This window comes from Neoarius graeffei, chromosome 15 (assembly GCF_027579695.1).
Source record: "Neoarius graeffei isolate fNeoGra1 chromosome 15, fNeoGra1.pri, whole genome shotgun sequence".
Lineage (NCBI taxonomy): Eukaryota > Metazoa > Chordata > Actinopteri > Siluriformes > Ariidae > Neoarius > Neoarius graeffei.
This window is the reverse complement of record NC_083583.1, coordinates 47460122-47486810: the sequence shown is the minus strand read 5'-3', so window position 1 is coordinate 47486810 and position 26689 is coordinate 47460122. Positions and strand designations below refer to the sequence as shown.

General features: G+C 42.1%; 2 protein-coding genes and 1 long non-coding RNA gene across 3 annotated transcripts in view; 2 read left to right on the top strand and 1 right to left on the bottom strand.

Moving 5' to 3' along the window:
* Positions 1–1617: 1617 nt before the first annotated feature.
* On the bottom strand, positions 1618–14149 carry LOC132899013 (protein ANKUB1-like). Its single transcript, XM_060940666.1, is given in 9 exon segments — positions 1618–1708; positions 1864–1930; positions 1996–2504; positions 2506–2805; positions 2924–3038; positions 3139–3355; positions 9439–9554; positions 12888–13005; positions 14045–14149. Coding segments are annotated over 9 exon segments (1638 nt in total).
* LOC132898885 (uncharacterized) lies at positions 4011–10788 on the top strand. Its single transcript, XR_009656595.1, has 3 exons — positions 4011–4201; positions 8326–8390; positions 10629–10788. It is a non-coding gene; the product is annotated as an uncharacterized LOC132898885 (long non-coding RNA).
* Positions 14150–20506: 6357 nt separating the features above from the next.
* pex6 (peroxisomal biogenesis factor 6) overlaps positions 20507–26689 on the top strand; it is a 36766-nt gene continuing 30583 nt past the window's right edge. The window contains exons 1-6 of the mRNA XM_060941505.1: positions 20507–21737; positions 21816–21985; positions 22082–22165; positions 22296–22401; positions 25332–25468; positions 25616–25727. Coding sequence (XP_060797488.1) covers positions 20544–21737; positions 21816–21985; positions 22082–22165; positions 22296–22401; positions 25332–25468; positions 25616–25727 — 1803 coding nt within the window. The 5' untranslated portion in view covers positions 20507–20543. The remainder of the gene's footprint in view (positions 21738–21815; positions 21986–22081; positions 22166–22295; positions 22402–25331; positions 25469–25615; positions 25728–26689) is intronic.

Sequence of the window (26689 nt, the reverse complement as noted above, 5' to 3'; positions counted from 1 at the left end):
CTCTCTGCCCTTCCACATTTCTCTCTCTTACACCATATCTGCCCATCACGTCCTCATCTCCTCTGTTTCCCTCGCCAACATGTCCGTTGAAATCTGCTCCTATCAGCACGCGCTCCTCCCTCGGTATACTTTCTATCACTTCATCCATCTTTTCCCAGAAAGACTCTTTCTCTTCATTCTCACATCCAACCTATGGGGCGTACGCACACACAACATTGATTACCACTCCTTGAATCTCCAACTTCATGCCAATCACTCTATCTGACACCCTCTTCACATCAATCACACTGTTGACCAACTCTCCCCTCAAAACAATACCAACACCATTTCTCTTTCCATCCTCTCCATAATAAAACAACTTGCATCCATCTCCGATGTTCTTGGCCTTGCTTCCTTTCCACCTCATCTCCTGCACACACAAAATGTCCAACTTCCTTCTTTCCATCATACCTGCTAACTCTCTCGCTCTGCCAGTCAATGTTCCCACATTCAGTGTTCCTACCCTCAATTCTAAGCTCCTTCCCTTCCATCTTTCACGCTCTCTCCTAACACACCTCCCCCCTCTCTTTCTCCTCCATTTTGGCGCAACAGTAGCACACTTTCCACCGGCACCCTGTTGACCAACAGTACCAGAGGCGGTCGTTGTTAGCCCGGGCCCCGACTGATCCGGTATGGTATTTCTCTTTTCATTCTGCATGTTAGATTTGGCACAGTTTTACACCGGATGCCCATCCTGACGCAACCCTCTCCAATTTATCCGGGCTTGGGACCGGCACCAAGAGTACGCTTATGCACCCCCAGTGGCTGGATTAATTAGTCTAATCCAGCCACTGGGGGTGCATAAGTGTACTCTTATGCAAGTTAGACTCTAATTAGTCTAACTTGCACGTCTTTGGACTAAACATGCAGACTCCACACAGAAAGGCGCCCATCAACCACTAGGCTCAAACCCAGAACCTTCTTGCTGTGACGTAACAGTGCTAACCACTACACCACCGTGCTGCCCTAGACAAGTTAGTTTTAAGAAAATCTCAATCATTTACTGGTCAGTCAGTAATAAGGAAGCTGAATATAATGCTGAATATACAATAGTCTACCAGCTTGACCAGTTAAAGGCCAGTGCTTTGGCAGCTGGGAGCTGGTCAGAAGCTACCAAGCTGCAGGGTTGCCTGGGTTTGTCAACATGTTGAACCAAGATTAAATGTGAAAATGTGCAGTGATGGAATACACAGGTTGTAATTTATTAACAAATTGTAATATACTAATCTACAGCAGTACTATATTACTTATTACTTGTCTGTTGTTGTTATTATATCTGAAATTCTGTCAGCAACATATTTTCCTAATATTTAATTCAATGTATTTTTGTATACACCCATACAAGTGTATAATAAATCAGTCATTTAATTTTAATGTTTAGTAAGTTGCCTCAATATATTCTGGGATTGTCGGTTATAGCACATTGATACAGGACAACCTACAGTAGTTCCAAATCAAAAAGAAATGTTATTTTCAGGTTCTAAAAGTAGTAGCTGCTGTCAGTTCCTAAGTCAGATTTCAGCGACCATCACTGTCTTCAGTGTATCTTCCTGTTGTTTCCCAGATAAAGGTGCATTCTTAGTTAACGTTGCAGAATTTCTGGATGCTTTTTCGGGCCAGGGTTTTTGCAACAGCTAACTGCTGTAGCCAGGGATTTTTGACAAAGGCACTGATAGACATGAAAACAAAAGTTAACACGGTATCTCAATGGATTTTGAAACGTTTTATATTTATACAAACCCGTTCAGTGACATTGATTTGTGTTGTGTTGTGTTGATATGTGTTAATTTGTTGATACATGACATCACAAGTTGTATTACTGACCTGGCAATAGCCAAGCAGTATATTGCATTTTGTCTTGGAGCACGTCCACAAAGGAGTGTGAGGGACTCTAATGAGGAGCAGAGTATTTTTTTCTGATCTACCCATTACTGTGAATAAAGATAGCTCTGTGACCAGTATCTCGAAATGTGTCAGGCAGAGGAACTGTGCTGCTCCGTTCATAGTGTTTTTGATCAGTATTTTCAGCTACCAGGATTTCCTTTGGCTTCTTCCTGCCATATCCGTTATTCCCCTTAGTCTTTTTCCGTGTCCTTTTGTTTGGGGCAAAAGGAAGCAGCTGCGGAAGTTGCTCTGATGCATTCTGGGATTCTAGGACAGCAGGGTGATGACATGAACAGGATGAGCCTGTGAGCTGTGATGTCAGAGCCTGGAACCCACAGGATGACTTGTTGACCCACGTGCATCCTTTGAACACAGAACCCCTGGGCACTGAGGACATCCTGGACAAGGAAAAGCCATCAATTAGTAAAGTGTCCCCCACTCTGTTTCTGAACGGACCTCGACGTGTCTTAAGAAGTCCTCTTTTAGACTTGATCATCCAGATCTTGATCTGAACATAGAGCCGTGTTGATAGAGTGAAACTACAAAAGCTGACCCGAGTGTACAGTTTGGACATGAGATACACATTTTTTGTGTTGTTGATATATGACAATCTGAAGCAGGTTTCGGTTGCTGGGATCTTGAAAGGCTAGGTTGAATATGCTCCTGCTGAGGAACATCTTCAGGATGAGAAGTTGGCCAGTCTCTACAGCAGCATGTACAGGACATTTTAAGGATTCAGGGTGGTCTGTTTCACAGCACCACACATGGGAAGGGTGGACACCCTCAGGCTCGTGAGCTTGCACGCCATTATCTAGTAGCCAACTGGCCATTTCAAGGTGTTCATGAGCAGCAGCAACATAAAGGGCCAAACGTTTCTGAAACCTGTTGCACAGAGATTAATATAAGCTAATTTTTTGCTACTAAATAATAAATAATTCATGAAAACACCTACTTGTTAGGAACTTAGTAGTAACTGTATTGGATTCATATCTTATTCAACCTTAGAAGTGATTTATCCTCAGAGAAATGACACTGGACTTTGTTTATGTGTCCTTCCAAAGAGTCTCGTAAGAACTCCGTCCAGCCAACCCAAGTGTCCAGACAAAGGGTATCTCCTACCACAGAAAAACAAATGAAAGACCATGAGTGTTAAATAACCATAACCTTATTATAACATAACAAACCAAATAGCTTCAGGTGTATTACATTCCTTACCAGGTTCAACAGCATAGCATGAGAGCAGATTACAGTCATAAAGCTCAGCCCCATTCTGGGTCGACAATGTGAAAGCACTGACTGGCAGGCCAAGCATCAAGGACACTAGGGACTGAAGTTTGGAGATGGAGGAAGCCAGCAGACATGCTGTTCCCATGATAGGCAGGGTATCCTTCGTCACAGCACTGAACACATGGAGCACAGCTTTGCTGACCTCCTGCAATGCAGGACATCAAACTTCTCAACTTCGGTTTCTGAGAAATAGAGAAGTGCTCAAGCTAGGATCACTTTTTGCCTTCTCCATCTTAATGGATAAGATGATATGGAGAGGAGCTTGGATTTGCATGCTTTTTCTGAGACATCTGATACATAATATGGGACCAGATGTAGCACTGCTTAAGTACCTTCTTTCAAGGACATCTTGCCACCATGTGGCAGTAGCTAGGAACAGCAACAACAACAACAACAATTAAAAATATTCGAAATGTGCTATTAGAAAATAGCACATCATACATCTGGGCACCTGCTTGATTCAGATTTAACAATCTTCTAAGGGAAAATTAGAAATATGTGTATTATTATGGATCTGGAATTTTGTAGGGTTAGAATTTTCATGATTTGTCTTGGTCTCGAAACCTGTTTCAAAATTTGAACTTTGTCTCCCCTTTGTCTCAGTCATTTCTGGATCCTGACTCATATACGGTAAAACACACTAATTTAAAATTCTGTTTTGTATACAGGAGGTTACCGTGTCAATGCCGACTAAATATTCAGTCCATCGTTCAGTTGGTCTTATTGCTTTTCTCCACCACTGAAAGTCTGATTCTCTCTCTCTCTCTCTCTCTCTCTCTCTCTCTCTCTCTCCAGGTAAAATGAAATCAAACTCCACAATGACCTCATTGTATGTGGGTGATCTGCACCCTGATGTCACCAAGATGATCCTGCCGGAGATGGTGAGCCATGCAGGACCCATTCACTCTGTCCATGTGTGCAGGGACACGAAGACTTTGGTCACACCCTAAATCAACATACTGATGTATGCTTTAAGAAATTTAACTTCTAGGTAATTTAACTGGCATACGATATTTGTTTCAGGGTTTCTAGCATGTCAACTTACAGCCCCAATTCCAAAAAAGTTGGGACAAAGTACAAATTGTAAATAAAGATGGAATGCAATAATTTACAAATATCAAAAACTGATATTGTATTCACAATAGAACATAGACAACATATCAGATGTCGAAAGTGAGACATTTTGAAATTTCATGCCAAATATTGGCTCATTTGAAATTTCATGACAGCAACACATCTCAAAAAAGTTGGGACAGGGGCAATAAGAGGCTGGAAAAGTTAAAGGTACAAAAAAGGAACAGCTGGAGGACCAAATTGCAACTCATTAGGTCAATTGGCAATAGGTCATTAACATGACTGGGTATAAAAAGAGCATCTTGGAGTGGCAGCGGCTCTCAGAAGTAAAGATGGGAAGAGGATCACCAATCCCCCTAATTCTGCGCCGACAAATACTGGAGCAATATCAGAAAGGAGTTCGACAGTGTAAAATTGCAAAGAGTTTGAACATATCATCATCTACAGTGCATAATATCATCAAAAGATTCAGAGAATCTGGAAGAATCTCTGAGCGTAAGGGTCAAGGCTGGTAAACCATACTGGGTGCCCGTGATCTTCGGGCCCTTAGACGGCACTGCATCACATACAGGCATGCTTCTGTATTGGAAATCACGAAATGGGCTCAGGAATATTTCCAGAGAACATTATCTGTGAACACAATTCACCGTGCCATCCGCCGTTGCCAGCTAAAACTCTATAGTTCAAAGAAGAAGCCGCATCTAAACATGATCCAGAAGCGCAGACGTCTTCTCTGGGCCAAGGCTCATTTAAAATGGACTGTGGCAAAGTGGAAAACTGTTCTGTGGTCATATGAATCAAAATTTGAAGTCCTTTATGGAAATCAGGGACGCCGTGACCTTCGGACTAAAGAGGAGAAGGACGACCCAAGTTGTTATCAGCGCTCAGTTCAGAAGCCTGCATCTCTGATGGTATGGGGTTGCATTAGTGCGTGTGGCATGGGCAGCTTACACATCTGGAAAGACACCATCAATGCTGAAAGGTATATCCAGGTTCTAGAGCAACATATGCTCCCATCCAGACGACACCTCTTTCAGGGAAGACCTTGCATTTTCCAACGTGACAATGCCAAACCACATGCTGCATCAATTACAGCATCATGGCTGCGTAGAAGAAGGGTCCGGGTACTGAACTGGCCAGCCTGCAGTCCAGATCTTTCACCCATAGAAAACATTTGGCGCATCATAAAACAGAAGATACGACAAAAAAGACCTAAGACAGTTGAGCAACTAGAATCCTACATTAGACAAGAATGGGTTAACATTCCTATCCCTAAACTTGAGCAACTTGTCTCCTCAGTCCCCAGACGTTTACAGACTGTTGTAAAGAGAAAAGGGGATGTCTCACAGTGGTAAACATGGCCTTGTCCCAACTTTTTTGAGATGTGTTGTTGTCATGAAATTTAAAATCACCTAATTTTTCTCTTTAAATGATACATTTTCTCAGTTTAAACATGTGATATGTCATCTATGTTCTATTCTGAATAAAATATGGAATTTTGAAACTTCCACATCATTGCATTCCGTTTTTATTTACAATTTGTACTTTGTCCCAACTTTTTTGGAATCGGGGTTGTAAATTTTTTGAGTCATTAACGTGTACAGTACTGTGCAAAAGTCTTAGGCACATCTAAAGAAATGCTGTAGACCAAAACCAGCTTAAAAATAATGAAATTAAATGTTTCAACATGAAAAAATACTTTAAACAGTAGTAAGCCGTAATAAATGAAACAAAGTCTATATTTGGTGTAAGACGACCCTTTGCTTTAAAAAAAATATGTCGTCTCAGGTACGAGTGCAGTTTTATAAGGAAATGAGCTGTAGGTTTTACTGAACAGAACCAGCCACAGTTCTTCTGGACACTTTGACTGTCACACTTGCTTCTTCATTTTGTAGCAAAACCCAGTAGCCTTCATTGTGTTTTCTTTTTTCATCTGAAAAGTGCACTCTTATGTAAATGCTGCTCAGATACAAACATTTTCTTTTTCTGTAGCATTTAATTTTGTGCTGGAAAACGAATGTTTGGAACTCAAAAACGTTTTTGTACTGACTCAGTAATGTAGAAGTCATACAACAGAAATCTGTAACAAAGTTAGTATGAAAAGAAATAGGGGCCAAAGACTTGAACAGTACTGTAGATAAATAGGTAACACAGCTACACTGTACCAAAACAGTTGTAAACTGTGAGTGATCTCATTCATAGTGGTCTGAGTCTTGTCTTGGTGTTGACCGTGTTGACCCGTAGTCTTGATCTTATTTTGAATTTGTTTGTTATGGTCTTGGTCTTTGAATGAGATGGCATTAACTATAGTATTAGAAATGTGACTACATCAAAACATAAAATATGCTAAGCTACCATTAGCTTGAAGATTTTGCGAAGCTCAGGCCAATTCTTACCAGCAGTTCTCTCTCTCTCTCTCTCTCTCTCTCTCTCCACTTTTAATCATTCTTTTGTTCTCATCTCATCTCTGTTCTTCCAAATAAAATGATTAAAAATCTCTATTCACTGGACTATATAAGTGAGCCATCCACACTTAGCAACTTGAACAAATTTAATATATTCAAATCATCTCCTCCCAAGATACTGGACTACTCATATACTACATTTATGTAGTACTTAGAGAAAGACCTGGAAACAGAGCTTTGAGATCTGGATGTTGATACCAACGCTATAATTTCACAAGGAAATACAAACAAAAATCCAATATTTGACAATCAGTCAATCGATCAGCTCAGATTTAATTCACACTTTTTTGGGTTGGTCTTTGAAATGTTTTGAGATCCAGTCTGAATAAAAAGTGTTATATTAAGTTAATGATTGATTGATTGATTGATTGATTGATTGATTGATTGATTGATTGATTGACATGCTATTAAATATATTGGGGTTTTGTGTTTATTTCCTTGTGAAATCATAAGCTTTCTTGACATTAACATCCAAAGGACAGTATGAAAGTAGATTATGTTTAATGTAGAAGCAAATTCAATGATATGTTGGTCACTCAAGTATATGAAGGATTTAAAATTATATTTCAAATTCTAAGGATTTTCTATGTAGTGCTGCACAATTTAAAAAAAATTCAGTTCCACAAACAATTTGATACACTGTTTTTGAATGCATTTAAACCTGACATTGTTTTGTGCCTATTAACCAGTCAAATTCATATGCATTGCATGTGGCTGTAGTAAATTATCTGTTTAACAAAAATTCTTTTAAGTCTAATTTGATGTAGCCAACATTTAAACAAGCTTGATAACACATTGGTGTTCAAAACAGAAATTTGGTTAAAGCCCAGACTTCAACATTAATATAAAATTATGGTGTTTCTTTGACAAACCAGTGGGAACATCCATCCATTACCTGTAGCTGCATATCCTGTCCTACAGGGTCGCAGGCAAGCTGGAGCCTATCCCAGCTGACTACGGGTGAAAGGCGGGGTACACCCTGGACAAGTCGCCAGGTCATCACAGGGCTGACACATAGACACAGACAACCATTCACACTCACATTCACACCTACGGTCAATTTAGAGTCACCAGTTTAACCTAACCTGCATGTCTTTGGACTGTGGGGGAAACTGGAACACCCGGAGGAAACCCACGCAGACATGGGGAGAACATATAAACTCCACACAGAAAGGCCCTAGCTGGCCACTGGGCTCGAACCCAGGACCTTCTTGCTGTGAGGCGACAGTGCTAACCACTACACCACTGTGCCGCCCCAGTGGGAACACTTTTATTAAAAACAAATTTGGTTTTCTGGCTTGTTAAACTGTGTAAAACAGTTTGTGTATGTTGCATTTGTTCTTTTTTTCAAATGGAAATCAATTTATATGTAAATAATAAGTTTAAGAGAATTTTTAGCTTTAAATATAAATCTATATCACAAAAAGCTTTTCTTTATTCAGATTCATTTTGGGGCTAAAATGATCTTGTATCACTAATTACGGGGTGGCAAAAAGAGTGGAGATTAAAGATTGGCTTTAGTGCCTGAAGTATTGCTAATACTGATCACTCTGTGTGTGTGTGTGTGTTTTAACAGCAAGAGGGTGACCGTAAAGGAGGACAGCTAAAAAACAACAACAACAACAAAACTGGACTTTTCAGGTACTGCAGTTTAAGAATATTTTAATTCCCCAAAATTTATTTCAGTATATGTTGAGCCTAATTTTACCCCTTTTCCTAAAGCAGAGAAAAGTTTCAGAGGACACATCCTAACCAGACAATAGTTCGTAGAATAGCCTACTCGTAATTCCAGGTCAATTCTGTTCATGCTGAAATGGATTTTTTAAATATTTGAACTGATGAATATTTGATTTGTCGACTTTGTGCGGAGAAAAGAAATATAAAATGCACTTCAGCTTCCACTGAAGTCAGTGAGTCTGGGGTACAAACAGGAAAAGGCCTGCTTGGTGTTTGAAATCAAGGAGTCCAAGGACCCTGCAGTAAGAGCCGCGGCAATAGCCGTTAGAACGGGGCGCAAATGGAGGGCCCAATCAGAAGTGAATCAGGCCGTCAGTAGGCTGCAGCATAGAGAGATCACCGGGAGAGTGCAGGAAGGCCGGGCTGGAGTCGGCTTCGGGGAACCAGTTAGATTCTGGTCAAAAGCCTCAAGACAGCAGAGAAAGGCCATGATCGTGGAAGAAGTGGCCCATGTGGAGCAAGAGCAGTACCTCAGCAAAGCTGTGTCCCAGGGCAAGCAAGGGGCGTGGACCCGGTGGGAGGACATTATCCACAGGGTCATAACCTGGCAGGGCATCTGGCAAGCCCCACAGGCACGGCTCAGCTTCATGGTTAGGGCAGCGTACGACACCCTCCCATGCCCTCAGAACCTCTCCACATGGTTCGGAAGCGAGGACAGATGCCCTCTGTGTGAAAGTGACAAAACAGGCCTTCAACACATCCTGGCATCATGCAGAGTGGCACTGTCACAAGTACGTCTTGGATGGTGGCACAATCAAGTGCTTAGAAAGTTGGCTGAGTACCTGGAGATGAGAAGAACAGCTGCTTACTCCTCAGCAAGCAGCCAAACGACTAGCATCTCCTTCGTACGACCAGGGGAGATCCAGCAAAAGCCACAAGGCAGTCAGGTAAGATCATTGCTAACCCCTGGGAAGGCGTGGGAGATGCGTGTCGACCTGGACAGGCAGCTCACCTTCCCGAGCGAGATTGTGCAATCAATTCTAAGACCAGACATCGTGATGTGGTCAACGGCTGCCAAGCGTGTCCTCATCATCGAGTTAACCGTGCCGTGGGAAGAGGGAATACCATCTGCACACGAGATCAAGTGGCTCAAGTACACCGAGCTGGCAGCAGAGTGCAAAGAGGCAGGGTGGGCAGCATCTATCCACCCAGTGGAGGTCGGGTGCAGGGGTTTCGTTGCCAGGTCGGCGATCCAGCTTCTCCGCGCTCTAGGAACAACAGGGGCAAGACTGCGGCGAGCAATCAAGGAGCTAGCAGAAGAGGCGGAAAAAGCAAGCTACTGGTTGTGGTTAAGGAGGAAGGACAGTAGATGGGGTCAGACACCCCAGTAGGGTCAGATGCAGGGAGTGGTAGGGAGACGTCCCAAGATGCCACTTCCCCCCCCACCTGGAGATGTACTGGCTAGGGGGCGAAACATCAGAGAAGGGTGGCACCAGCTGACGACCCTGCATCTGACCCAAAAGTGCACTGGAGGAGGTGCAACAGGCAAAATGCCAAGCAGGGAATACCACCTTAACCTGTACATACTACTAAGAAATTAAAAATTAAATTAAAAAATTTTTTATGAAAAAGTCAATATCCGATTTTAATGTGTGCTAAGAAAAACAAAAGTAAAATAAAATACTGATGTTTTATAGAGAAACACGTAAGAAAATCAACATATGCAAGAATTGAACTACTGTACAAATTTGCCAGAATCTTTTGGTATCAGGTGCTGTGACACGTTTCTTGGTGTTTCTATAAAAGTCAGTTTTATGTTATTGCCCCAAAATTATTTTATGAAATACAGACACCATCACTTATTTTCAAGAAATGCTGTATCATATATAGGAAAAGGTGTGTTCAGGTATTGGATGGTACCTTTAGCAGGCAGCAGATGGTTGTACCCAGAGGTGGACAGTAACAAAGTACATTTACTTGAGCACTGTACTTAAGCACACTTTTTGAGTATCTCTACTTTACTTGAGTATTTTTTTTGGAAACTTATGACTTTAACTTCACTACATTTGAAAGACAAATATCGTACTTTTTACTCCACTACATTTCTATCAAGGTCCTCGTTACTCGTTACTATGAAGCAGCTTTAAAAGTGGATGGTTTTTTTCTTTTCTTTTCTAAAACATGATGTTTTTTTTTTCGCAGGTGACACTGAGACAGCCCATCAGTATCACTAGGGTCACGTCACATCCATAGACTGTATAAAATCAAGTTTAATGATTTCTCAGCAGCTTTATTTGAACATGATCAGTTGATGGCAGAATGGAAGGAGGCGGTTCTTCTGGAGAACGCACGCACTCATGGCTTTACCTAGAACCCATGTTTCAGTTTTCTGAAAAGAATAAAGATTTGTATTGTTTTAAATGTTTGTTTTGTTTGCCAAAAGCGAACCACATCATGGCCTATGAAAACTTGCCATCCAACCTGTGGAAGCATATTGAGGTATATAAATGTTTTATTCCAAGAGAAAGCTTGTAACTAATGGCCCTTTTCCACTACCCTTTTTCAGCTCACTTCAGCTCGCTTCAGCTCACTTCAGCCCGACACGGCTCGCGTTTCGACTACCAAAAACCAGCACGACTCAGCTTGTTTCAGCCCTGCTTAGCCCCTAAAACTCGCACGGTTTTGGAGTGGGGCTGAAGCGAGCCAAACCGTGCCGAGTGGGGCTGGGGGCGTGAGCAGACACTCCCCTGTGCACTGATTGGTGAGGAGGAGTGTCCTCACATGCCCACACACGCCCCGCGAGCGCGCTGGGATCTGTAAACACCGCAAACCCGGAAGGAGAAGAATTACGAATTACAAGAATTTCTGAAGCCTTATGCGCCTCGCCTCATCTATATGCTCTTGCCAGTATCTGTTGGCGTTGTCGGTGACAACAAGCCACAGCACCAAGACCAGCAACACTAACGACTCCATGTCCTCCATGTTTATTGTTTACTATCCGGGTCGTGAGACTACCGCTTAAAAGATCACTGAATCAGTGACATACAGAGCATCGTGGACGAGTTCGCGGAGCGCAAGGCTCGTCGTATGCCCTTCAAATAATGCGCGCAGTAGGCTATTGATGTTTTATTATGAGCCATGTACAGTATGTCGCCGAATGTTTTTTTGTTTCTGAGTTACATGTTCGTTTGAAGGACTTAATGTACAAAATAACATAGTTGCACCCCGTAGTGTTGAAATTGGTAAACACAGTGCATTCAGTGAGGTTTGCACCGCCCTCCTTTTATTTCTGACTCTTCCTGTCACCGTTGCAGCCTCTGAGCGCTCATTCGTATGCCCTTCAAATAATGTGCGCAGTATAGGCTATTGATGTTTTATTATGAGCCATGTACAGTATCCTAATGTTTTTTGTTTCTGAGTTACATGTTCGTTTGAAGGACTTGATGTACTAAATAACATAGTTGCACCCGGTAGTGTTGAAATTGGTAAACACCGCAGTTGCGGACATTTTGTAGCCTAAAATGATGTTATGATAAGCTTTAATAAAGGGCCCGGTCATTTGCCCCGCCCCCGGCCCGGCTCTGACTTGTTCCGCCACTGTCACTGATGTCACTGTTTGCGCTGCTTAACGACATCACGTGACGTCCACCCACTTTCGCTAACTCCACCCAATGTGTCCACCCACTTCCAGCCAGCACGGTTCAGCGCGGTTGTAGTCGAAATGCAACTCCAACAGCCCCGCTCAGCTCGACTCAGCTCGACTCGGCACGGCACGGCTCGGCTCAGCCGCGTTTGTAGTGGAAAAGCGGCATAAGTTGTCTGTGCTTTTAGAGCTAGCAATAATGGTGCAATAGCTATACAGTCTGGTTAGTCAAATGACTTTCTATGGATTTTCCCGCCACGTTGCCATAGCCTTGTCCACGGCTAACATTAACACATAGCTAGTTAACTTGGACACTGTTAGTTAGCATGTAAAAACGGAGTTACGCTAACATGAATAAGGTTAACTTATCTGAAGTCCTTTCAGAAGTATGTTTTAGCATAATCTTGCCAAATAAACAGAATGTAGAAATCTTTCTTTTCTAGTAGCGTTAGCTACCCAATATGATTTCGAGTTTGAAAAGAGTTTGCTAGCATGTGAGGTGGAGCTTCACTGACTAGCTAGCTTAACGTTAAACCACCATGATGGCACAGCATGCGTTCATTTTGTGAATTCACATTTCTGTCTTTGGTAACGACATTAGGTTTTGTAAGCGTTGTGGCAATAATACAACAATGCATTGACAGAAAATGTACTTTTAATACTTAAGTATTTTTAAAAGCAAGTACTTCAGTACTTTAACTTAAGTAAAAAAAATTGACTGTACAACTTTCGCTTGTATCGGAGTAACATTTGACCAGTGGGATCTGTACTTTGACTTAAGTAATGAAGTTGGGTACTTTGTCCACCTCTGGTTGTACCTGACGAGATGCCCACATCTGCTAGACACCAGTCATCCTGCAGGACAGCTCCAGCGAAACTCAGCTCCAGGAACCACTGTACCTGTTCATCATCCTACAGTGGCACACTGAAGCAGTCCTGTGGAAATAAGAGGCGTGTTTCCATTTTGTAAAGAGCATATGCTATCCATAATTTAACAGTTGGTAAAATGTAATTGTTTTACATTTTATAGTCATTAGCCTGTTACTGTACATAGATGCCTGAGTAGATACCACAGTGCATAAGGATTTTCATCAGGAGTCCAGAATACCATTGATCATAATGGGGAACACATTTGCTAGCCTTCGTTCTAAAGAACGCACAAGTATAGAAAATTAGCTTTTACAATAAGCTGATTTTTATGTTACTGTATTCAGTTTTGTTCATTACTTCATTCAATCCATCCAACAATCCATTATCCGTAACCACTTATCCTGTGCAGGGTCGCAGGCAAGCTGGAGCCTATCCCAGCTGACTATGGGCGAGAGGCAGGGTACACCCTGGACAAGTTGCCAGTTCATCACAGGGCTGACACACAGAGACAAACAACCATTCGCATTCACATTCACACCTACGGTCAATTTAGAGCCACCAATTAGCCTAACCTGCATGTCTTTGGACTGTGGGGGAAACCGGAGCACCTGGAGGAAACCCACACAGACACGAGGAGAACATGCAAACTCCATACAGAAAGGCCCCCATTGGCCACTGGGCTCGAACCCAAAACCTTCTTGCTGTGAGGCAACAGTGCTAACCACTACACCACCCCTACTTTATTCAGTAGATGCTTAAACGTGAGACAATACAAGAGCATTTCTACCAACTGATCACATAGTTTTAGAAAGAACCTACAGGTTTTCTAAGAGTACACACTCTTTAAATAACACTTTTAAAGGATCTTCAGCTTGTCCTTCTGAAGGAAGTCTTAAAATTTCAGAGTATAATCTAACAACAGAATATTTCATCAGCACAACCACCGAGGAACCTTTTTTCTATTATTCTAAACATGAAGAGTTGAAGTTACTGCTACAAAGACGAGTCACAAAGTAGTCATACTACAAATGATTCAAACATTAACATTACTACTACTACTACTACTACTACTACTAATAATAATAATAATAATAATAATGACGACCTTGACCATTTGTTTTATAGCCACCACTGTCCCATCAGACGCAATGTCAAATGACTCCTGAGACCCCTCGAAGGCACTGAAGATTCTCACTGTGAAGTGCACCATCGAAAGGCTGCCAGAACCTGTGGGAGGGATGTCATGGATCGTCTGACTTGGGAGGTCTCATAAAATTTCAAGTTTTTCAATGCCTTAAAAAAAAAAACACTGCAGGAGCACTGAATGTGATCACTGGAAGTCTACTAGATCTTCCAATTGGTGTAGCAACTTGCATACAAAACATTATAATATCATTACTATTGTCACAGCTGAACGCTTTACAGTTACTATATTTTACACAATTAGACAATCTTACAAGGTTCTGTGATATTTTCGGAGCGCAGGTGGCCAAGTGGTTAGAGCGCTTGACCGCTAAGCGAACGGTCCCTGGTTCGAGCCTCGGCTCGACGGGGATCTGGGGCTCGCTCCCTGTCCACCCAGCAGTGAATGGGGACCTGGTGGAAACACTGGGGAAGTTAAAGGCGGCGAGGAAAGGAACTGGCCACCCTACCTCACTATGCCGATGGCCCAGGACAAGTGCGCTCTCTAACAGGCACTCCCCCAATGTACGAATCGTATATGGGACTCCCCTTTGCTTTGTGATATTTTCTGGGATTTTTTTTGTTAAGTTCTTGTTGAAGAAGAAGCCTTTATTTTGTCACATGTACACTCAAGCACAGCAAAATTCCTCCTCTGCATTTAACCCATCTGAAGCAGTGGACATATGCATGCACATACACATACCCAGAGCAGTGGGCAGCTACACTACAGCACCCAGGGAGCAGTTGGGGGTTAGGTGCCTTGCTCAAGGGCACTTCAGCCAAGATGCAGAGGGAGGGTGAAGTGTTGTTCATTCATTCAATTCCCCTCACATTTTTCCTACCGGTTCCGGGAATCGAACCAGCCCAAGGTTGGGCCCAAGGTTGCTTCTGTAACCTTCAGGCCATGGCTGCCCCATTTTCATGAAATGCTCTGAAGACCTTTCAGCCTCATGTGTAATATAATAACACATGAGACTTAAAGCAGAGCAATACAGGCTACTTTATTCTGTTTTTACTTTATGTAATCCTGTGTACACTGTCTCATTTTCTTGTGACACTGGGATCCTTGAGGGATAATGTTTTATTCCACTGTATGTGTATGTATATAAAGATACAAAGAAATTTTTTTTTTTGCTATCCACTACACCATAAATACAATGCATATAGAAATATGATACCAGGTTAGTCATTTACTAGTAGGCCCAAGCAGGCCCCAAAACAGCTATGGATATTAAAACAATACATCCATCCATCCATTATCTGTAGCCGCTTATCCTGTCCTACAGGGTCGCAGGCAAGCTGGAGCCTATCCCAGCTGACTATGGGTGAGAGGCGGGGTACACCCTGGACAAGTTGCCAGATCATCGCAGGGCTGACACACAGAGACAAACAACCATTCGCATTCACATTCACACATGGGTCAATTTAGAACCACCAATTAGCTGAACCTGCATGTCTTTGGACTGTGGGGGAAACCGGAGCACCCGGAGGAAAGCCACACAGACATGGGGAGACCATGCAAACTCCACACAGAAAGGACCTTGTCAGCTGCTGGGCTCGAACCCAGGACCTTCTTGCTGTGAGGTGACAGTGCTAACCACTACACCACCGTGCCACCCTAAAACAATACACTTATTAAAAAAAATTCATTCATTCTCTGTACTGCTTATCCATTGCAGGTTGCAGGGAAGCTGGAGCCAATCTCAGCCGACATCGGGCAAGGGGCGAGGTACATCATGGATGGGCCACCAATCCATCGCAGGACCAACACAGAGAGACAGACAGCTACTCAAGCCTACGGGCAATTTAGAGTAAAAAATTTAACTAATCTGCATATTTTTCTGTGTGGAAACCCACACAGGCACGAGGAGAACATGCAAACTCCTCACGGAAAGGCCCCAGTTGGCTGCAGAGCTTAAACCCAGAATCTTCTTGATATGAGGTGACAGTGCTAACCACTGCACCACTGTGCTTCCCTATTCAAAAATTATATAATCTTATAATTGATGTAGTATTTATGCTACAGATTTGAAAATTTCATTCATTTTTGAATTTTTAAGAGTTTTTGCTCCACCACCGAAATCCTAAGCCTATTTTAAATGTCAAAAGCCTTTATTAGCGTCTGTGTGAAGCAAAGGTTTACTGACATTTAAAGTTTTAAAGGGGTCAGGCTAATTTACACATGACCTTTCTGGGTTTGCTTTCTAAAGGTTTATGTGAATCAAGTGTTCAAAAGCTGTCTCCCCAGCTATTGTGGAAGAAAAGCTAGCCTGAGAACACTGACTACGTTTACATGCACATCCAAATCGAGCTGCTGTCGGTAATCGAGCTGAAGGTCCCAGCAGGGTGCCAGAGAAATCCAATCGTACATGCACACAACTGAAATCGGGCTATTGTGTGAGGTGCATTGTGCACCCGAGCCACAGGTGGCGCAACACGCCCCATCGTGTTGGTACACTTCCGGTTGTCGTCATGAAGAAGAGCTATTCAAGAGTGAAAACAAAGTTATCAGTTCCGTGTTCTCCATTGCGCGTTTTTCTCCCGTCCATGAATTTTAATACATTCAACTCCTTAAGCTGAATGAGCATGAACTCTGTCTCCTCATTGCTCCAGAAGTGCACGTTTCTGCTTGCCTGTGGCAGTGGGGGTGTGGTCAAGCGCCGGTCTGTGACAGGAGGGCGGAGCCAGGGAAGGTGAGTGGCAGAATCACTACACCTGACGGTAATTAACCTGTGTTTGTGTATCTTCCCAGTAACCGCGCCCTATTTAAGGAGGCAGAGGGAGAGCAGAGGGGACAGCTCATCCCGGGACTAGAACACAGCGCGTGCGTGCGTGCGTGTGTGTGTGTGTGTTTTTTTCTCTCAAGAATAAAAGTAGGCTGTTAAACTGAAAAGTCTGACAATAAAAAGCCTATTAGTACCAGAAGCTTTGTCCTGCCGTCCTCTGTGCTCCACCCACACTTCAGAGAGCTCTACATCGCCATTTTCTCTTCTTCGTTTGTTCCTCCTGACCTCTTCTGCTGCTCGCTACTACTGTTGTCATGCCGACCGAGGCTGTTGTGTTTCCCGCTTGTGGTCTCGTCACTCGTCACTTCCGGAAGTACCTCGACAACTAGCTCGATAGGGTATACATGCACAAAGTAGCTCGGCAGAAATCGCATAAACTAGGTCGTGTAGCTCGATTCCGAGAAATCAAGTTCAGTTCAATTTCAGCTGAATTAAGGTGTATACATGGCATTTTGAACTTCGATTTCAGTCGAGCAACGGCAGAAATTCGATTCTCTCTATGTGCATGTAAACGTAGTGACTGTACTGTAACTGTTGCTCAGAAAAATAATTAACTCATTCGTTATTCAGTTTGTGTGAGTTTTAGATATTCAAAGCAAAAAAAGTGTCAATGAGTCAGAGGTGGACAAAGTATCCAACTTCATTACTTAAGTCAAAGTACAGATCCCACTGGTCAAATGTTACTCCGATACAAGTGAAAGTTGTCCAGGCAAATTTTTACTTAAGTTAAAGTACTGAAGTACTTGCTTTTAAAAATACTTAAGGATTACAAGTACATTTTCTGTCAACGCATAGTTGTATTATTGCCACAATGCTTACAATACCTCATGCCTCTGAAGCAACCGACTGGATTTACAAAATGAACACATGCTGTACCATCATGGTGGTTTAACGTTACGCTAGCTAGTCAGTGAAACTCCACCTGACATGCTAGCAAACTCTTTTCAAACTCAAAATCATAATATTGGGTAGCTAACGCTACTAGAAAAGAACGATTTCTACATTGTTTATTTGGCAAGATTATGCTAAAACATATTTCTGAAAGGACTTCAGATAAGTTAACGTTATTCACGTTAGCGTAACTCCGTTTTTACATGCTAACTAACAGTGTCCAAGTTAACTAGCTATGTGTTAACGTTAGCCGTGGACAAGGCGATGGCAACTTGACGGGCAAATCCATAGAAAGTCATTTGACTAACCAGACTGCATAGCTATTGTAATGTTATTGCTAACTCTAAAAGCACCTAAAACTTAAGTGCAAGCTTTCTCTTGGAATAAAACATTTATATATATTCAATATGCTTCCACAGGTTGGATGGCAAGTTTTTGTAGGCTGTGATGTGGTTTGTTTTAGGCAAACAAGGCAGACATTTAAAACTAAATTAATCTTTAATCCTTTCAGAAAACTGAAACATGGGTTTGAGGTATGGCCATGAGTGCATGCATTCCCCAGAAGAACCACCTCCTTCCATTCTGCCATCAACTCATCGTGTTCAAATAAAGCTGCTGAGAAACTGAACTTGATTTTATACAGCCTATGGACGTGACGTGACCCTAGTGATTACTGACCGGCTGTCTCAGTGTCACCTGTGAAAAACCATCACATTTTAGAAAAGAAAAGAAAAAACCATCCACTTTCAAAGCTGCTTCATAGTAACAAGTAACGAGGACCTTGACAGAAATGTAGTGGAGTAAAAAGTCCGATATTTGTCTTTCAAATGTAGTGAAGTTAAAGTCATAAGTTTCCAAAGAAAATATTAGTCAAGTACAGTACAAATACTCAAAAAGTGTACTTAAGTACAGTACTCAAGTAAATGTACTTCATTACTGTCCACCTCTAAAAAGATTTGAATTTAAAAAAAAAGATTTAGGTTTTAAGGACCATTGATTTTATACCAATGAAGACTCCTAAAGACTAATTATATATATATATATATATATATATATATATATATATATATATATATATATATATATATATATATATATAATTTCTTTTTTTTTTTTTAGAAACTCTCCCAAGGTATCCATCAGCTGCGATTTTGTGAGATTTTGTGTAATTTCAACTTTGCTATGGTGCTGTTATATTTACTGAACCTTGGAATCATTTTTAGTTTAATTTATGGCATCTCGGCTCACAAATAGACACACTCAGCTCACAATTAGAGAGAGAAAGAGAGAGAGAGAGAGAGAGAGAGAGAGAGAACAACAATTCAAACAGGCATCAGGTGTACCATAATTCACTCATTCCCACACACTCTTATTGTAAACTCCCTCTAAAGAACGCACAATACTGTAGTTAAAACCCAGGACTTTCTTGCTGTGAGGTGACAGTGCCAACCACTACACCACCATGCCACCCATGTTATGAATTCAATGCATAATAATACAGTAATTTTCATTACTATGAAGTTAAATGTTTTATTCAAATCACATATGTAAAATCTGTATTTTTTGTTCCATAATTAGACTGCTGCTCAATGAATAATGACTTTTATATATGATCATTAGTAACGTCATTCGTAAGTTGTAATTTGTGCATGACAAATTGTTTCAGGGCGGTACGGTGGTGTGGTGGTTCGCGCTGTCGCCTCACAGCAAGAAGGTCTGGGTTCGAGCCCCGTGGCCGGCGAGGGCCTTTCTGTGCAGAGTTTGCATGTTCTCCCCATGTCTGCGTGGGTTTCCTCCGGGTGCTCCGGTTTCCCCTACAGTCCAAAGACATGCAGGTTAGGTTAACTGGTGACTCTAAATTGACCGTAGGTGTGAATGTGAGTGTGAATGGTTGTCTGTGTCTATGTGTCAGCCCTGTGATGACCTGGCGACTTGTCCAGGGTGTACCCCGCCTTTCGCCCATAGTCAGCTGGGATAGGCTCCAGCTTGCCTGCGACCCTGTAGAGAATGATGAGATGAGAATTTGTCTCATCTCATCTCGTTATCTCTAGCCGCTTTATCCTGTCCTACAGGGTCGCAGGCAAGCTGGAGCCTATCCCAGCTGACTATGGGCGAAAGGCGGGGTACACCCTGGACAAGTCGCCAGGTCATCACAGGGCTGACACATAGACACAGACAACCATTCACACTCACATTCACACCTACGCTCAATTTAGAGTCACCAGTTAACCTAACCTGCATGTCTTTGGACTGTGGGGGAAACCGGAGCACCCGGAGGAAACCCACGCGGACACGGGGAGAACATGCAAACTCCACACAGAAAGGCCCTCGCCGGCCACGGGGCTCGAACCCAGGACCTTCTTGCTGTGAGGCGACAGCGCTAACCACCACACCACCGTGCCGCCCTATTTTGAAAATATATTGAAGAAATGTATTGTTGAATCAGGAATTGTAGCTAGAATAAATGTATTAGTAAAATCAAGAGATCATTGTACAAACATGAGAAGATTGTCTTTTATTTATTCAGTTTTATTATACTTTTACTCTTTGATATTACAAAATTTTTAGGACTTTGGTGAAAAAAAGACTACTGATATGTGGTTTCCAATGTTGTTTTACAATATATTTGACAGTTTAGTTATGATTTAATTTTGACAATAAGGTTTGGCACCTTCTGCTTTCGTCACTCAAGCTAGGCGACTCTCGGGTGCGTATCGTCGTACAGCGCATGCGCAAAGCATCAAGATGGCGGCGCCCATGAAACTCTTTTGCGTCGACCAGTTTCCAGCCGATTTGCACCCCTTGCAAGTACTTGTCCGTAAGTCACAGTTCACTCAGATGTTCTCTAACTGCACTGAAACTTCATGCGCGTTGTTATTATCCTGGCAGGAAGCTGAGCCTTTCACAACGTCGGAGGTTTTAGTTTGCGCCCAAATAATAGCTGAAGAGCTGCCTGACTGCACGCTCCATAATAACACCAGCACTCTGGCCGTTTATGTGTCTAAAACATTTCTAAGTCACTACAGTTTTCAGGAAGAAAGGCCAGGAATCGCGCGTATCGTCCAGCTTTTGCCCTTGGATAAGATAGTAATTGGTGCTCGCACGAAGCAGAGTTTCAAATGGGCATCTTCTGAAGAATTCTCCAGTTTCCTGCTAGTTTTGGCATCATGTCCTGGACAAACTCTGTTGGTGAGAAGAGGGGACTCTCTGATTTTGCCACACCATCCTCTGCTTGGTGATGATGCCACTCTGGTGCGTCAGTATCTCTCTGACTTGGTCGTGCTGGATTGCACACCTCTTACCCAGGGCATGATCACTGTAAACACTACTGTTGTGGTGTCTGATTGCAGAGACCTTCTACATGTCCATGGTGTTTTAGACTCTGCTGACAGCGGCGTAACCCACAAACCGTCCAGTGTGTCCTTGTTCGTCTCTGATTTCGCCCACTATGCAAACAATCTTGGCCCCGGCAGCTCCTTACTGAGCAACCGACTTTTGCTCAGCTCTGGATTCACAGAGATTCTTCAAGCCCTTGAGTGCAGGCTGGATGTGCTGGTTATCTGCGAGTGTGCCAGGCTTTGTAGGTTTGGAGGGAAAATAGGGAAGAACGCAGAGGTGGACATGGACAGCTCCATTTTTGTGAGCAAAAACCTGTTGTTGAAGTTAGGGTTGTTTAACGGTGAATGGGTCATGGCTGCATTGGGAAAAGTAAAAAAATGTCTGGGAGCTGAAGGGGTACAAAGTCCTCCAGAGAATGAAAGTGGCACAAAGGCTGTGGCGAAGGCCAAAGGAGATACCCAGCTGGCTAAAATTGTGGCTTTCGTTAAGTCTTCAGATATGGATGTTGGCGATAATGCAGGTTTAATCTCACCTGTTCTGTGGTTTAACTTGTCCAATGGAGAAGCAACACCTGTTGGATGTAAAAGTCTCAAAATAAAGGTGAGTAATTCATTATGTAGTTTGATAAATAACCATTTAATGGCATGTCAATAATTAAGCATAACTGTTTTCCCCCAGAGATGGAACAAGGCAACGTTACAGCCAGGACACAAACAGTCTGCAAGTGTATGTTGTTCTGCTGCACCTCCATATGCCAAAGAACTACACATTGAAGCAATTATGGCTCCAGATTCTGATGCCCATGGGCCCTTTGACAATGTTCTCTTTAAGCACTTTAGCACACCCCGGTAGGTCTGAGAACTTTTTATCTGTGAAGTGAAGTGTTTACCGTGTATCTTAAACCTTTGTTACTAAATTACTTACTAACACTCTTGTTTTTTAAGACTTGTCCAGCAGGGAAGCATACTGGGCATTCCAACCCAAGGTTATCCTGAGTTTGTGGAAAGCAGCTCTGATGGAATCACAAGGTGTGCAGATTATAAGTTTGTGTATTTCTGGGTATGATTTCATTGCACTTGGTTTGCTTTTCAGCTTCACGAGTCAGACCTCATGTTGTATCCCTGTATCCTTTCTTTAACCATGTGGGTTTTTCTGCAGATGGCCAGTCTTATATTTTAAAGTGAAGCAGGTGTCAGGTTTTTCTGAGGATGAGGAAGATGTCGGATCATATCTTGCTGACACAGACCACACCTCTCTGTATATGGTGAGGCCGTGCTTCACTACATCAGTCCTAGGAGCAATCAAAGCAATGTTCATGACGTTTACGTATACAGTACCAGGCAAAAGTTATTCCTAATTCAGTGTATGTTTCATATTATCTTAAAGTGCATATTCTGGACCAATTTCATTTTTTTTTTATATGAAAGTACTGTATGTCCCTTTACACACTCATCCAGAAGGGTAATTTTGCACAAGGCCATCTGTCTGCAGCAGAAAAAAAAAATAAAATAACAAAACCCGTCTGGAAAAATCTCAAGGGAGTCTGGAGCCAGATTCGTGACGTTACCTGCGGAAGCGCCAGCAGGCTGCGAGAGCTTGCACAGTTTCAGTGCACAGCCTGTGTAGACCAAGCGCTCCCATTTCTCTCTCATTGTCCGGTCTTTTGGGAAACGATGAGTACTAATCCCATCAAGATTGGTGTTGCTACACCCTCCTACGATACATCTGTTAACCATTTTAATAATTACGTGACAATGTTGAAGAAATTTGCAGAAAACCACCAGGTCGTTTTCTCATAAACAAACCAGCGCTGATGTAGGATTCAGAGGGCGGCGTCCCGCACGTGACGTCACAAAAATCAATGTTTGCCGGGAAATCCAAATGCCAAGTTTTTTCAGAGGCGGACCAATTCACCTCAAATGGCTTGATTTCAACTGAATTTTTCTGGTATTGTGCAAGGTAAAAAAAAATTGCACAAAATGCAAAATGTGACAGATATTTGACCAAAGTTTAGTATAAAACAGGAGAATTACATTGATCTTGCTCCTGAATTTACCCGCGATATGCACTTTAAAAGCCCTATTTGGACAGGATTAGTCTTTCAGTGTGACATCTCTTATACAGTACTGGCACATAACCGTGATGAATCTGACTGGCAAAGAATTATTATGGATGTTTCCAGCAGAAGACATTTGTATCTCCTATAGTGTGATCACATTATTAGGTTTACAGTCCTGATTCAATCACTACACACACATACGGCATATTCATTTAAAAAAGCCTCCTAAGCTGAAATTTTGTCCTATCACCTTATACAATGCAGTCGATTAATACTATTAGGATGTGAAATTAAAAATAGGTAAATACATGGTGTCCTGAAAATACAACCCTGATTCCAAAAAAGTTGGGACAAAGTACAAATTGTAAATAAAAACAGAATGTAATAATTTACAAATCTCAAAAACTGATATTGTATTCACAATAGAACATAGACAACATATCAAATGTCGAAAGTGAGACATTTTGAAATTTCATGCCAAATATTGGCTCATTTGAAATTTCATGACAGCAACACATCTCAGAAAAGTTGGGACAGGGGCAATAAGAGGCTGGAAAAGTTAAAGGTACAAAAAAGGAACAGCTGGAGGACCAAATTGCAACTCATTAGGTCAGTTGGCAATAGGTCATTAACATGACTGGGTATAAAAAGAGCATCTTGGAGTGGCAGCGGCTCTCAGAAGTAAAGATGGGAAGAGGATCACCAATCCCCCTAATTCTGCGCCGACAAATAGTGGAGCAATATCAGAAAGGAGTTCGACAGTGTAAAATTGCAAAGAGTTTGAACGTATCATCATCTACAGTGCACAATATCATCAAAAGATTCAGAGAATCTGGAAGAATCTCTGTGCGTAAGGGTCAAGGTCGGAAAACCATACTGGGTGCCCGTGATCTTCGGGCCCTTAGACAGCACTGCATCACATACAGGCATGCTTCTGTATTGGAAATCACAAAATGGGCTCAGGAATATTTCCAGAGAACATTATCTGTGAACACAATTCATCGTGCCATCCGCCGTTGCCAGCTAAAACTCTATAGTTCAAAGAAGCCGCCATATCTAAACATGATCCAGAAGCACAGACGTCTTCTCTGGGCCAAGGCTCATTTAAAATGGACTGTGGAAAACTGTTCTGTGGTCAGACGAATCAAAATTTGAAGTTCTTTATGGAAATCAGGGACGCCGTGTCATTCGGACTAAAGAGGAGAAGGACGACCCAAGTTGTTATCAGCGCTCAGTTCAGAAGCCTGCATCTCTGATGGTATGGGGTTGCATTAGTGCGTGTGGCCTTACACATCTGGAAAGACACCATCAATGCTGAAAGGTATATCCAGGTTCTAGAGCAACATATGCTCCCATCCAGACGACGTCTCTTTCAGGGAAGACCTTGCATTTTCCAACATGACAATGCCAAACCACATACTGCATCAATTACAGCATCATGGCTGCGTAGAAGAAGGGTCCGGGTACTGAACTGGCCAGCCTGCAGTCCAGATCTTTCACCCATAGAAAACATTTGACGCATCATAAAACGGAAGATACGACAAAAAAGACCTAAAACAGTTGAGCAACTAGAATCCTACATTAGACATGAATGGGTTAACATTCCTATCCCTAAACTTGAGCAACTTGTCTCCTCAGTCCCCAGACGTTTACAGACTGTTGTAAAGAGAAAAGGGGATGTCTCACCGTGGTAAACATGGCCTTGTCCCAACTTTTTTGAGATGTATTGTTGTCATGAAATTTAAAATCACCTAATTTTTCTCTTTAAATGATACATTTTCTCAGTTTAAACATTTGATATGTCATCTATGTTCTATTCTAAATAAAATATAGAATTTTGAAACTTCCACATCATTGCATTCCGTTTTTATTTACAATTTGTACTTTGTCCCAACTTTTTTGGAATCGGGGTTGTACAGTAGATGTACCTTTTAATGGCATGGTTGTTCTTCAGAATCTTAAGTATGGTACGAAGGAAAATGTGTCTGCGTAAAGTTACTTATAAATGACTTTCATGCTCAAACACAAACCTGTCGCTGCTTGCTATGATCTTGAATTCTTCTTTATTTAAAATGTACCAGCTTGTGCACTCTAGTTAGAGTGATTTGCCTAAACTGTGATTGGTTTTTCCTCAGAGAGGTTCCACCAATAGTCTGGCACCATACTCCATCTCAGAGGCAGGTTCATCGTTCTGGACGAGTCTCTTGCCTCCAGGACTCTCTGACGTTGTCGAGAAATTGGTCTCCATCATCCAGCCACACATCACTGAAAGGTCAGCATTCTTGGATAGCATACTGTGAAAGAGAAATTGTGTGCTATCTTGAATGTAATTTTATGGTATATTGATTAACAATTAATAAAAAAAAAGTTCATTATTAATATTTAGTGACTCTTTGGCTTTTCCCCTTGCGTGTGAAAGGTGTGCAGGTTTGAGGCGAGCCTGCTCTGTTCTCCTCATGGGTCCAGATGGATGTGGGAAGGTCACAGCGATCAAGTCGGTTTGTCGGAGGCTTCATCTCCACCTACAAAAGGTCTCTGCTGACTGATTTTAAACTCATGGGTTTTTTTTTTCTGTTTTTGGACTATAAAAAGTTGCAGTAGTGAGAAAATCCTTGCCTAATGCAGTTTCTTCAGTTCAGTGATGAGAGAAACGCACCTTTTATTTATATGCCATTCAAAATCACTGACCTTATCAAAGCCACATTAGAGGAACGTGAATAACTTGCAGCAACAGAACGTCTACATATCGTATCGCTAACAAATACGGTTTCACCCAAACCGCATACTGTCTGTCTGAGTGGAAGGCTACTCAACTATATAAAATAACAGCATATTATTTTCACATATGCTAGAGCGGCGGCTACAATTATCGACACCTTAACGATCTTTTGGCCATTGCAAAAGTAGAAAAGACTTTCAATATGTAAATTGTGCATGAATAATCACTCAAACTTCCACTGGAAAAAAAAAAAAAAAAAAAGAGTTGATTCCTGATTACTTACCGTATCAGATCACGTTAAACCGTTCCACAGTCATCGACACCTTTGTCCACAGTTATCGACACCGTTCCACAATTATTGACACCATATGATTATTTATTAAAAAAAAATAATCAGTATGTGGTATTAACAAAAAGTTTTTATTTAAAATTTGTTTTACATAGACTTGTATTTAGTACAAAATATCTTTTTATATAAATATATGGATGTCGGTGCTTACGTAAATCTCATCTCATTATCTGTAGCCGCTTTATCCTTCTACAGGGTCGCAGGCAAGCTGGAGCCTATCCCAGCTGACTACGGGTGAAAGGCGGGGTACACCCTGGACAAGTCGCCAGGTCATCACAGGGCTGACACATAGACACAGACAACCATTCACACTCACATTCACACCTACGGTCAATTTAGAGTCACCAGTTAACCTAACCTGCATGTCTTTGGACTGTGGGGGAAACCGGAGCACCCGGAGGAAACCCACGCGGACACGGGGAGAA